General features: G+C 45.9%; 1 protein-coding gene across 6 annotated transcripts in view; it reads right to left on the bottom strand.

The window, feature by feature from the left end:
* WDFY2 (WD repeat and FYVE domain containing 2) overlaps positions 1-13,953 on the bottom strand; it is a 192,220-nt gene that overhangs the window by 21,674 nt on the left and 156,593 nt on the right. For all 6 annotated transcript variants that reach the window (XR_015138020.1, XR_015138021.1, XM_086329181.1 and 3 more), the window contains one exon: positions 9,283-9,409. Coding sequence is in view for 4 of the 6 variants with exons in the window: in XM_086329181.1 (XP_086185307.1) it covers positions 9,283-9,409 (127 nt within the window). In the remaining 2 variants the exon portion in view is untranslated. The remainder of the gene's footprint in view (positions 1-9,282; positions 9,410-13,953) is intronic.

The raw sequence follows: 13,953 nt of genomic DNA, 5'->3' as shown, positions 1-13,953 counted from the left end.
AGGTACTTTTAAATACTGGCATTTTAAAGATTCTTTAGGCAAAGAATACTAGACTGACATAACAGTCTGTAAACTGGGATAGTGGACTGAGTCAGGATTTCCTTGGATTTCAGGACTTTTTTTAGTCTGGAAGTAGATGGCTTTACAAATGCCCTGGGATATGGATTGAGTCAGGATTTCCTTGGATTTCAGGACTCTTTTTAGTCTGGATGTAAATGGATTTACAAATGCAGACTGCTAAACCAACATCCAGCAGAACAAGAATTAACAACACAGGACCAAATGAACTGAAGAGGGAAATTTTACTGGCGTTATTTGTCTAGAATACTGTTGCTATTGTTTTAACATTCTACTTTTTTGATCTATGAGGATGCCTTTTCTCTTACTTTTTAGGCTGTCTCTAACCTAGAAGATCAGCCCTGGGTGTTCTTTGGAAGGAATGATGCTAAAGCTGAAACTCCAGTACTTTGGCCACCTCATGAGAAGAGTTGACTCATTGGAAAAGACTCTGATGCTGGGAGGGATTGGGGGCAGGAGGAAAAGGGGACGACAGAGGATGAGATGGCTGGATGGCATCACTGACTTGATGGACGTGAGTCTGAGTGAACTCCGGGAGATGGTGATGGACAGGGAGGCCTGGCGTGCTGCAATTCATGGGGTTGCAAAGAGTCGGACACAACTGAGCGACTGAACTGAACTGAACTGAACCTACAGTTTAGTAAAGTCTGCTTTGGTAAGCTAAATCTAAACATTTAAGAATAATATCCAATTCTCAGAAACCCCCCAGAATTCAGAAACTGTTACTTTGTCACCTTGATTTTCATGGCAATATTTTACAGGTTTAATTAGAATCTATCCACAGGATATCACTGGGCAACCAAGCCCTTACCTACAGTTATGAGTAGCCTCTTTAGCAACTAAGGGGGCCAATGCCTTGGGAAGTGGTCCTGCTTCCCGAAAGGAAAACTGGTCCTGTACCTGGTTTGCAGGGTCCTGGCATTACAGGTGTTAAGAAAGCTACCAGGCCAAGAAACTAGCAAATGTTGAAAATCTCAAAGAATTCAACCAAAGTTATAAGTATTATAGGTGAACACTGATGATTTTCTTGGGCTTGTCTTCCTGCTGCTGCTGCTAAGTCGCTTCAGTCGTGTCTGACTCTGTGCGACCCCATAGACGGCAGCCCACCTAGCCATGGAATAGCAGATAACAGAGGCTCTGAAAAGCCCAATCCAAGATTTCTTATAAAAACTTTTGTAAATTTCATGGTCTTAATAGTTGCTTAATACCATACATCTCCATATTTGCAAAGCCAACTAAGATGGCCTATAGGTTAATTAATACTCTTACTGCACCAATGCAAATGATGAGGTCAAACTTTGTGAGGCCAGCTGTTTTTCTATGACCAGGAATAATCTTATTATTATGATTACAGGTGAGAAGAGGGGAGGATCTCTCAGATCAAAAACTTGGAAATGGGTAAAAAGAGATTGCTGGGTATCTTTTTCAATGGAATATCAAGTGTAATCTGACACATCCTTCTGTGTTTTCTGCCTCTGTGGGAGTCAGAGTTATTATCTTTAATTGTGCTATTTTATAACTCTGTAAACTGTAGGAAACTGACAGTATTGCAAATGAATCTTATCCAGTGAAGATGCAATGAATCCCCATGCCCGGCTCCTCCCATGGAAGAAGTCAGTTGTGAAAATACAAATGCATTTCAGCACTCTCCATTGCCTCTTCATGTTTCTACTCTTTGAATTTCCCTTTGAACTGGCTGTAACATCTTACTAGTTCCTTTACTAATTAATGACTAATATAAAATCTTTCACTAAAAAACAAAGTCAATTTTCTATCTCTCCTGGTTGTGATTAATGCTTCATACATTTCAGGGGATGGACTGATGCCATTGTGACATTCAGGGGCAAGAAGGAAAATCCATCTAGTTGAACAGACTCATAACCACCCAGTGATCTGAACTACAATTCATTTGTTAAGGCACCTTGATACATATCAATGATCTTGCAAAACCAAATAAGCTACAGAAGGAACTGCTTTGCCACTCATAGCTGGCAGCAACATTCAGCAAGAGATACATAATTTATGGGACTCCAGTCCTGTTAATATTCCCACACAGAAGAACACAATGATGAATGCGGAATCCCAAGCCTTGTAATAAAGCTGCTCCGGGGCTTCTTGATTAAAGGATTCAAAATACAACCACCTTGCAGTTAAAAACAAGATGAGGAAACATTCCCAGGTTTACAGATCCAGGGTGATAAAAGAGTGAAGGATACCTTCCTCTTGCACTCATGTTTCATCTGGCATCATGGTAGCACTGATACTAGAAAGCATCTTAAAACTGGTTATTATTTAATCAATGAGCATTCCGTGGACTGCACTGCAAATGCTCTTATGAGTGTATAAAGACCCCACTTTGTTAAAATAAAAGAATTACAAGATAATGACAGCAGAGCATTAAACCAAGGGTGGGGCCATTTTAAGCATGAGGCCTTGTGCGACTGCAGAGGTCACATGCCCTGAAGCTGGTCCTGAGTCTAATGCTTCTTAAGAGAAAAGGGTAGCGAAGCCTTCATATTCTCTATAGGAGCAGATTTTCAGACACAGGCTAACATCTACCTAAATGTCAGCTTAGGTCCTCCTCCATCCCCAAAGAGTAGGGGGTGGTGCTTAACTGTATACCAAAGAAATGAAACTGTCCAAAGTATGGAAAGTCTCAGCCCACTTGGTGAAATCTAATCAGCTATGCACCTACTTTCAGAAATCTCAGGCTCTTAGATTTGAAACTCCCACCTTCATGAATTTTCCAAACCTCCAAGGACCAGAGGGGTGGCTTCCCTGGTGGCTCAGTCAGTAAACAACCTGCTTGCCAATGCAGGACTCTCAGGTTCGGGATCCCTGGGTTGGGAAGATCCCATGGAGAAGGGAATGGCCACCCACTCCAGTATTCTTGCCTGGAGAATCCCATGCACAGAGGAGCCTGGAGGGCTACATACAGTCCATGGGGTCGCAGAGAGTCAGACACAACTGAGAGACTAAATCACCTAAAGCACAACTGCCACCAAGGAGCAGGGGAGGTCGGGGAGCAAGTCACACTGAGAGGCCTCCAGGTACCTGAAAACACTGTCCTGAGTTCCTGCCGTTCTGTCTGATCCTAAGAACTCTGAGAACCTATTCATCTCCTGAGATCCAGATCAGGAGGCTACCTACTTCCTAGTGCAAAGGCAAGCTGTCCACCTTTCCCTTGTTTTCATACATCCAGGGCAGCTCAAGAGAGGCAGGGTCTGTTTTTCTTAGTCACCTCTGGGTCCTAAGAGCCCAATACAAAGTCTCGTCTGTAGACAGAGCTAAGTGAACATCGGCTGAACATATCAGGCAAAGAAGGAGTAGGCGCACGTGGCAATATTTCCACTGGAAATGCAACAATTGGGGGGTTTCCCTCATAGCTTAGTTGGTAAAGAATGCAGGAGACCTGGGTTTGATTCCTGGGTCAGAAAGATCCCGTGGAGAAGGAAATGGCAATCCACTCCAGCATTCTTGCCTGGAGAATCCCATGGACAGAGGAACCTGGCAGGCTACAGTCCATGGGGTCGTAAGAGTCGGACAAGACTTCGCGACTAAACCACCACCACCACAATCAGAGAGAAACAGTCATCTTATCTGGAGGCTTGATTTATGGATTATTATCATTTTTCTTAATGAGAATGATGTTAACAAGTGTCACTAATATCCCCTTAATCTTGTGCTGATTATTTTACATGCATTATATTATTTACGGTTTTTGACAACCTTTGAGGGCTTTTCGTTCATATTACACTTATGTTAGAGATGAGGAAACTGAGGGTCAGAGAGATGAGGTGCCTTGTCCAAGCCTACAGAGCCTGCAGCTGAAGAGCTGCCTCACACACAGCCTGGCCTGACTCTGAGGTAGTTCTCAGTCACCACCCTCTACAGAGGAGAGAACTCTACCCTCTGTGAGAACTTTTTTTTTTCCTATGAGAACACTAGTTGCTAATACTTTGATCTATTACGTGTTTAGCTAAATAGTTAAAAATAGAAAAAACATCTCTTTCCATCGGCCCTAATAACTCTCCACAGTGACAGTAAGAAGCGCTTCTAAATCTCAGATGGGCATGGAGAGAAAGCTTTCATACGTATTCATCCTTGATCTCCTCCTCCAAACCCAGAAGAAGCTGAAGGCGAGAATGTTACTTCCTTTCGTGACTTCAATACAAGAGAAAAGCACAAATCCTCCCAGTGCACATTTATTGATGAATTGCCTATTGCTTTACCAAAAGAGTTTGAGAAGGCTGATAACAAAGGTCTTCCTTGTGGTAAGAGCAGGAAAAGAGAAACCCTGAGCTGGGATTGTGGAAAGAGGATGCAAAGACACAGGCCGTGTGTGCCGTGGGTTGTGGCTGTGACAGAGCCTCAGGCAGTCTGTGTATCCCAGTCTTGGTGGGGAAATCCACCACAAGGGACCACGCAGACCTTTGCCTCTGCTTCATTTTTAATTTTATTTTATTATCCCTGGTGACTCAGCTGGTAAAAGGACCTGCCTGCTAATGCAGGAGACATAAGAGACGCAGGCTCGATCCCTGGGTTGGGACGATCCCCTGGAGAAGGAAATGGCCCACTCCAGTATTCTTGCCTGGAGACTCCCGAGGACAGAGGAGCCTGGCGGGATACAGTCCATGCGGTCACAAAGAGTCGGACATGACTGAGCACACATACACATTTTTAAAAAGCTGCTTAACACACGATCTAGCCCCCAGTGTTGGCCCACTGTTATGAAGGAACTTTATTAAATTTATTTCTTGGCCTCAAAGCATGTGGGATCTTAGTTCCCTGACCACAGACTGAACCCAGGCCCCTTGCATTGGAAGCATGGAGTCTTAATCATTGGACCACCAGGCAAGTTCCTTATATGTGCTTCAAATCAAGTTACCACTAAATTAAATTGCTAGCAAGTCTCAGAGACCTAAGAAAACACTATTTGAAAGAAAAAATGTGATCATAAACCTGGTCATGAAATGATAGATACTATAGAAGAATATAAAAAGTCCAAGTCTCCTGATCAGATTTGATAAAGTGGGCCTGGGACAATAAATGTCCAGGTTTATGCTTCGATCATATCCATCTAACTGGTAACTGATTCTCAAAAAAATGTAACTGGTCCCTGAAAGTGGAAAACTTTGTCTCTGCCATCTTTCCACAGAGCTTGCCCATGATTCATGTTTCACTTGCTCCAGGAAGTACAAGTACCACAATGCTTCAAATGCAGATAATACTGTGCTAGAGAAATATACTTTCTTAGCTTTTTTCCCTTGGACTTGGAGGCATTTTCACTGTCATCAATCACTTACTTGTGCTAAAGCTCTCTCTGCTTTGATGGGATTTTTTTACACATCAAATCAAACTGACTACATAAATGTCACGTTTCCCCACCGAAGGATGGTGTGAAAGCTCAGAACCCGGGATGGAAGCCATAGGGAGCTGTCCCTCCACACCATAGCTGGACATCTCTAGAAGAGGGGAAGGGAGTCTCCCCACCACAAGGGGCAGGGGGCCTCAGGTTCCGTCTGCTCTCCCCGGTGCCCGAACTCAAGGATTTGGTCCACGAATGGGAACTCGGGCCGCCAACGGTCATCCTGAGGGAAGGCAGGGAAATGAGGAATTGTAGGCGAGCAAGGAGCAGCCTCAGACCTAAGCAGAAAGTCTTCGCCTTCTGAAGTAGAATGGTGACAGAAAACACCATGGGGCGTGGTGGGGACTGTGTGTTATTCAATGTCCACTTCCCCCCGCCAGGGCCTAGCACAGACTACAAAGAAGGTTCCAGAAGCTTTCTCCACTGCACTGATCTGGGAGTCCTAAGCTACCAGCTTTGGGGTCTTTGAGGATGGAAGTTCTATTTGTGCATGTGTGCTAAGTCACCTCAGTCGTGTCTGACTCTTTGTGACCCCATGGACTGTAGCCCGCCAGGCTCCTCTGTCCGTGGGATTCTCCAGGCAAGAATACTGGAGTGGGTTGCCATGCCCTTCTCCAGGGGATCTTCCCAACCCAGGGACCAAATCTATGTCTCATGTCTCCTGCATTGGCAGGCGGGTTCTTTACCACTAGCACCACCTGGGAAGCCCACAGCTCAATATTCTCATTAAAAAAAAAAAAAAAGGTATCTGACCTCCCTCTTTCCCAGGGTTACTATAAGATTAAACTGAGGTGTCTGTGTGTTTTGAAAACTCCTTGACAAAATATTAGGTGCTGCTGCTGAGTCGCTTCAGTCGTATCTGACTCTGTGCGACCCCATAGACGGCAGCCCACCAGGCTCCCCCGTCCCTGGGATTCTCCAGGCAAGAACACTGGAGTGGGCTGCCATTTCCTTCTTGAATTAGGTGCTACTCAAATACAAGAATCACTGAACATGAATCCAGTGGTCAATTTTCAGGGCAAAGGAACGGATGCTGTGAAACGTGGGCCTTGTCCTTCCAGCCGCACGTCCTGGGCCCTTCTCTGTGAGCCCCATGCTCCTCCTGTCTGTGGCTCCAGTGCTCCCCTCCCCCAGCTCAGGTGTCAGACCTGCTCTCACAGAGTGAACTCAGTGACACTGAGGAAGCGCATCTCGCCTGCTTCGGCGACAACAGGGTAACCCCTCTGAGGCCACCGGTGACAAGGAGCCCCTCACACACTCCACCTTATTACTAAACTTAAATTAAATAAACACCAGGTCAAGGCCTTCCTATTCAAGGCACTTCTGCCTGGCAGCTCTGGATCTCACCAGCCTGCCCGCCCCACCAAGGTGTGATATCCTATCAGGGTGGACTCCAGGATGGACGTCAGGGTGGACTCCAAGGATAGTCTGCTTCATTTTCGCAACGTCCAAGCCAGTATGTCTTAGAAACTGGAAGACCTATTCGTTTAGGTTTCATACTCCGGGACTGAGAGACTCTATCTCCACTTGATAGCCTTTTCCTTTCTTACCCAACTGGAAGGTTTCCCAGCACGTGTTGCCTGAGGACACGCCGCACCCAGAGATGCTGGCGGTGAGAACTGACCCTCGCCCTGCCAGCACTCTTTATGAACCACTGGGTAAAAATAAAGCTAATTATGAGCTAATCTGAATGAGTCCAACAAGCATTACTGATCTTCATTCTAAGCCTGTATTTTATTTCTCTGAAGGAGCCCAAGTTGCAGGAATTACTCGGCAGATTAAATAATAACCGTGTGTTATGAAACAAGGCTTCCCAGGTGGCACAGAGGTAAAGGACCTGCCTGACAATGCAGGAGACTCGGGTTCAATCCCTGGGTGGGGAAGACGCCCTCGAGAAGGGCATGGCATGCCCCTTCTCCAGTATTCTTCCGTGGGGTCTCCGAGTCCACCGCGACTAAACCCATTGTGAGGCAGGGCTGTATCTGGCTTTTCTTTTTCTTCACTTACATGGATGACGTCAGTTCCTTCTACGTGACCTCTATATGTGTCCCTTTGTCATGGAGAGAAACAGAAGGGAACAGTTCCTTTAAGGACCTGATACTGAGGTCCCAGTGGCTCCACAAGCCAGGTGTAGCCCCAGACAACTGATCTGTTCTCTCATGTGGGAGAGAAGGGCTTAATAGCTATGTCTCTAAAACTGAACTCTTAACGCAAAAAATAATGGTCCGTGCATAGGCCCTCCAAAATTGAATTGTGTCTGTGTGTGCTCGTTCGTGTCTGACTCTTTGTGATCCCATGCACTGGAGCCTGCCAGGCTCCTCGGTCCATGGGATTCTCCAGGCAGGAATACTGGAGGGGGTTGCCATTTCCTACCCCAGGGGATCTTCCAGGCTTAGGTAGTCAAACCTGCGCCCCTGGCATTGGTAGGCGGATTCTTTACCACTGAACGATGTGAGAAGCCCCAAATTGAATTAGCTCATATTTAATAACTCCAAACTATAAATTTAACTACTTAGGAGAAGTTTGTTTGCTTTTAAGAGTTTTTTTTTTTTTTTCCCTGGGGACCATTTTTAAAGTCCTTACTGAATTTATTACAATACTGCTTCTGTTTTTATGCTTTGGCTTTTTGGCCATGAGGCATGTAGTATCTCATCCCTTCAACCAGGAATAGAACCTGTAGCCCTGGTGTTGGAAGGTGACATCTTAACCACTGGACTGCCAGGGAAATCCCAGGGAGAAGTTTTTAAAACTAGTGTTTCCAGACAGATCTGTAAGCAGAGCTAATGCCACTTAAAACCGCCAGCTCAGGGAAGTTGATATTAGAGTCATCTTTAATATGTCTGGAAACTTTAAAAGTTAAAAACAATTCGGATTAGCTTTGGAGTTCTAAAGCAGATAGAAGATTCTTTCCAGCCACAGGATCAGGCTTGGCCTCCAGGCACTGTGGGCGGCACAAGCAGGATGACTCAGTGAGGCCCAAGGGTCCCCAAGAGAGTTGCCCAGGGAGCCTGTGACGACACGGCGCCCTCAGCTCCAGAACAGTGAGGACCTCAGAGGACGGGGCCAAGGCATCTACTTCGCAGTTTCCTCAGTGATTCCTTGAGCACGCGAAGTGTGAGAACTGCTCCCAGGAACAGCACTAAGCTTTTCTCTGCCGTTCCCCTCGGCCTCCTGAAATCCACCCCTTAAGGAAGAACAGTCTGATATGAATTAAGGCGAGTTCTCAGGAACTGTCCGGGGAAGGACAGAATGTACTAGGTGAGGATACGATCGCTCCTTTTCTCCTTCAGCTGCCAGTAATCTTGCAGCCACATTTGAACTCAATTACAGAAATTCTGTAGGACTTCGAGGCTTGTGTTTTGAAGCTCTTTTTTTGCCCTTCCTCTCAAACATTTACTCTTATGGTCTTCTCCCTGGTCCTCCTATTTGCCTTTTACTTCTTTACTGGCATTATTTTATTTTATGGCTTTTTGGTAAGCACTCTCAAATCATCTGTGAACTAAAATAGGGTATAAATAAATAAACATATTTCCGTACAGATATAAATCAAAGTGGCCATTTGCGTCCCTGCCATGTTACTCCCACGCTCAGCTCTGGGCACGGAGACTGGCTTGCATGCCTCTGTTCTAGCTTTCAGCCTGGAGTCCTCTCCCAGAGATCTTTGTAAAAACACCAGCAGGGAATCCCCTGGCGGTGGTTCAGTGGTTAGGACTACAAGCTTTCACTGCTGAGGGCGCAGGTTCCATCCCTGGTTGGGGAACTCAGATCCTGCGAGCTGAGAAGCACAGCCAGAAATAAAAGCATAAAATAAGATAAAAAAGCACCAGCAGCCTTACTTGTGTCCTTGGAGCTCGATGGCTGTTCCTTTTCTCCCACCGATGTCCCACATGATGACAGAGTGATCGGAGCTCCCCGAGAACAACACCCGCTGGACAGGGTCCCAGCAGAGAGCAGTCACCCCACCTGAGAGAACAGACAGAGCTGGCCACGAAGCACTGAGTGACAACGCTATTCATCGTCAAGTTGTGAGAGCAAGGGAGTTCAGATCTAGGGCAGTTCCTGGCACATAATACACTTTTGTTGAAAAGAACAAGTTAAGTCCCCAAAGAGAAAAAAAAAATTGGCCCCAAGAATAAAAGTCCCACGCTTTGTGCATCTTTTCCCCCAAACTTAATGTACCACAAAAATCAAACACTGTAAAAACTAAAGGGAAATGAAAAAGGCAATTAATTGACCTTCAAAAAAAAAAAGACATGGTTCTAAGCATGGAAAATATTGCACTGTCCGGAACTATTAACCAAATTTTTTCAAGCTGCTGTTGACTACCCCTCAGCCCGCCAACAGGAGATGAGAAATAAATGGGGTTTTAAAAAATTCAATTAGATTTTTCATTCTTTAATTTAAAAGTGCAATGATTTTTTTCTTTTCCTTTTAAAATTAATTTTTATTGGAATATGGTTTCTTACCATGCTATTTTTGTTTTAAAATTCTTGAATACAGATGTTGCTAGGCAGAATTTAAAATGTATTTTCTCTCCTGGGGAATTTAAACTTATAGGTTCTGGGAAGATTACTTACATCTTCAAGCGACAGTTTCCTCCTCTGTAAACTGGGGACGATGGTCATACGATGACCACCACTAATATTGATGCTAATATCTGCTTAACACTGCCTGCTGCACACGTGTGCAGTAAGGGCGACCGGGCCAGGCACACAGGGCTGCTCTACACACTGTCGTGTGCAGCACAGACGGCCATCTATCAGCACTGCTCCAGGGGCGTGGCTGTAACATATTATAACAGATCTTTTTCCCCAGCAGTTCCCACCATAAATCAAACTCCTCGCCTAGTAAGAACAATAGCAACTTCTTCTGGATAAGATGAGCACAAAGCTTATGAATACTTCAGAATGTGAGACTCATTTTTTTACTCATTTTTATTGAAAAACATTATATTCTCAAAAGAACATACAATTGCTTCTTATTTATTGCAATCTGACACTTTCTTCTTTAGATCATCAATCTGTTCTAATGAAGTACTGCACTCTAAAAGCTTTTAGGAAAGTTTCTCTCATGTAATGTCTGAGGAGATATTTTTTCCCACTATCTAGATTATGCTTAATAGCTTCTTCTGGTACCTGCACAACAAGCCACTTGTATGTATTCTTATCCCTGTAAGAACACACACCACTCCCAGCAGCACACCTGTGCTGACCACCCTCTGTATCTCCCCTCCCCTCCCCCCTCCCCTGCTCTTCCCCCCGCCCCTCGCCCCCACCCGCCGTCTCCACAATAAGCACAGAGCCAGCAGCAGGCAGGCTCTGGTGGTATCTGTTGAAAGAACGAAGGAGCAGATGAATGAAGACACAAACATCTTTTTTCGGGACTTCCCTGGCGTCCAGTGGTTAAGACTCTGAGCTTCCACTGCAGGGAGCACAGGTTTGATTCCTGCTCGGGGGAACTAAGATCCCGCATGCCGTACAGCGTGGGTGAAAAAAGAAAAAGAAATCTTTTTTTTTTTTTTCGTATCCACAAATCTTATTTGGAACTCCTCAGCTGTGCTTGCTTAAGCCTTTGAAAGCTGAATATTTTCTCCTTATAACTCGCCTTCTCTCCCCGTTATCGAATGCTATATACCCCTCCTTTTTAACCTTCCTTCAGTATCCGAGAATGTAATACTTCAGGATATGGATTCCATGGTGCAAAATGTTTATTCCCACACAACTGTACTCAAGTGACTCACTTTGTTAAATATCCATGGCAGAGTCAGCTAACAGTCTTCCGAAATCCACATCCCCCCTTCTGTACATACAGCTTTCCCTGGAAATCTGTGGTCCTGCAGGGACCCAGGTACCAGCCCCTCTTGCATCTAGGGGACCAGTGACCAGTTCTCAGCAAGGGAACCCAGAGAGTACGTGGAAGTCATACGCATCCATTCCGGGCCTGGGCAGTTTAGATGGCCCTTTTCCTCCTTCTCTTTAAACTTCTCCCAGAGCACTGCAAGACCCTGGGGCACACAGAAATTCTGGAAGGAGCCTGGGACCCTGAATCACCATATAGAAAAGAATGGGAACGCTTGCGCTGGACTGTCACATGAGCAAGAAATCTACTTGGCTTATTTAATTAAAGACGTCATTGGCCGGGCTGTGTGTGTTCTGTCCAAATAAACATGGAAATACTTAAATAGGGCTTTCTATGTGCCAAGTGATAGATAGCATTAGCTCCCCCTAACCAGTACACCCCAACACCGACCAGCACCGTGCTATGAGAAGCAGGCCCTTGGGCCTTCTTTGCTGGTGACTGTGGGACAAGAATGGTTGATGGTGAAGAAACTGAAGTTTGTTTCCAGTATCAGAAGTGCCAAGGCTCTGGAACCAGATTCTAGATTCAAATAACAGCACCTCGGGGATGTTGTTTTAATACTCTTGAGCCTCAGAAGCTTCATCCATAAAAGAGGGATGATAATACTTTTGTTAAGATTCAATGAGTTATTGGTTCAAGATGGCAGAGTAGAAGCACGTGCGCTCGTCTGCTCCTGCGAGAGCCCAGTGAACATATAGAAGCGCCTAGAATGAACAGTGCCCGGGACACGGGAAACACGCCATCAACACGTGCTGTGATGACAGCGCAGGAGGCCTCATCTGGGCCATCGCGGCGACGGCGTCCTTCGTGGAGTCTGCCCGAAGCGGGGACCACCACGTCCCCATGCTATCTCAGCAGCCATCATGAGATCAACTACATTTCAGAAATAAGATCAGTCTCTAGTTTTTCCACATTACATCAGGCTGTAAGGAGTCAGAGCAGGGGAGGGGAGTTCTTGATAATGGAGGCAGGAAGAGAGATAACCAGGTTAAAGCAAGTTGCAGCATATTCATCAGACCCTCCCAGGGCTCAGAGTGTTACACCACAGGCTTTAATATGAGTCGGAAAGAAGGAAGGAGAAGCTGCAAGACAGGAAACAGGATGCAACTGGGGAGATATAATAAAAATCACTTTGTGTTCCTATCCCATCTCTATGTAAACAGCCTTATAACGGGATCTCTTTTGGAGGCTGGCTTATCAGTTGTATCAAAAAATCACAGCATTCACTTCAAATCAGTTCAACAGGCATGCGCTGAGCATCTTCTATAAGGCAGGCACTGTGCTAAGCTCTATGGATATAATCAAACCAAATAAGAGACTCTGTGCTGTGCTGACTTACTCAGTCATGTCTGACTCTGCAACTCCTTGGACTGTGGCACTCCAGGCTCCTCTATCCATGGGATTCTCCAGGCAAGAATACTGGAGTGGGTTGCCATGCCCTCCTCCAGGGGATCTTCCCAACCCAGGGATCCAACCCAGGTTTCCTGCATTGCAGGCGGATTCTTTACCATCTGCGCCGCCAGGGAAGCCCAAGACACTTTACGCCAACATAAATGTACAATGTTAGTTCTGAGGATGAAATATGTACACACAGGGTGTTTGGTGGAGCCATTCTCTCACAAGACGTGGTTACTCCCTCTGCCTGGAGTGCAGAGGTCCTACCTTTTACCACCCTCTTCAAGGAGCAGCTCAAAGGCCCTCTCCTGCAGGAAGCCTTTCCCCCAACACTCCTATCTAGGTGAGACACATCACATGCTCTGTTGCCGTCATCACGCACTGGATCAAACTGCTGGATTACAAATCTGTCCCCACTGCAGACTTCGCTCCTATAGCTTTGTCTTCAAGCACAGCGCGTGGCTCAGTGGGTAAAGAATCCACCTGCAACTCAGGAGACATATGAGACCTGGGTTCGATCCCAGGGTTGGGAAGATCCCCTGGAGGAGGAAATGGCAACCAGCTCCAGTATTCTTGCCTGAGAAATCCCATGGACAGAGGAGCCTGGTGGGCTGCAGACCAAAGGGTCACAAAGAGTCGGGCACGACTGAGCGACCAAGTGTAGCACACAGGGTCAGTGAATGTTTACTCACTTGGCCCATTAAGTAAGTGGCAGAGCCTGGGAGGACAGGACATGAGAGCAATGAACCCTCAGGACAGAAGCTTCAGGAGCACCTTGGGGTGGGAGCTTCCTTCTGAGAAGACCACTGCCTCTATCAGCAGACAGACCTCCGGATAAGCAGCAGGGCTTTCCGCCTGACACCTCTGGCAGCAGGGAGAGTGACCCACCCTCAGCAAGTCCACCTTTCCGAGCAGTGCAGACACGCACACCTCCCACTCCATCCACACCCAGACCCTTCTCCTCATCCTTCGTGACCTATAACTAAGATGAAGAATGAGATCCAAAACTGCAGTGGTTGTGGGTTTCCGGAGTTTCTGATATTTTAATTGAAAAAAATCATTTATTCCATGTGATTGTACTTCACTCCAGATTTCTGTCCATCCCACCCAGTGTTTTATTATATGCTTCTCCCCGCCTTGGCTCTCCACAGCGTGACTAACGTGAGTAACTGAACATACATGAATTCACTCTTAAAAGCCAAGGTTTTGTCTATACTAGTATATACTCTCATAAATGGAATTTTTTTTTTTAA

This window comes from Bos grunniens, chromosome 12 (genome assembly GCF_055505025.1).
Source record: "Bos grunniens cultivar Pamir isolate PY7600 chromosome 12, Bosgru_T2T1.0, whole genome shotgun sequence".
Classification (NCBI taxonomy): Eukaryota; Metazoa; Chordata; class Mammalia; order Artiodactyla; family Bovidae; genus Bos; species Bos grunniens.
This window is presented reverse-complemented; position numbering and strand designations above follow the sequence as displayed.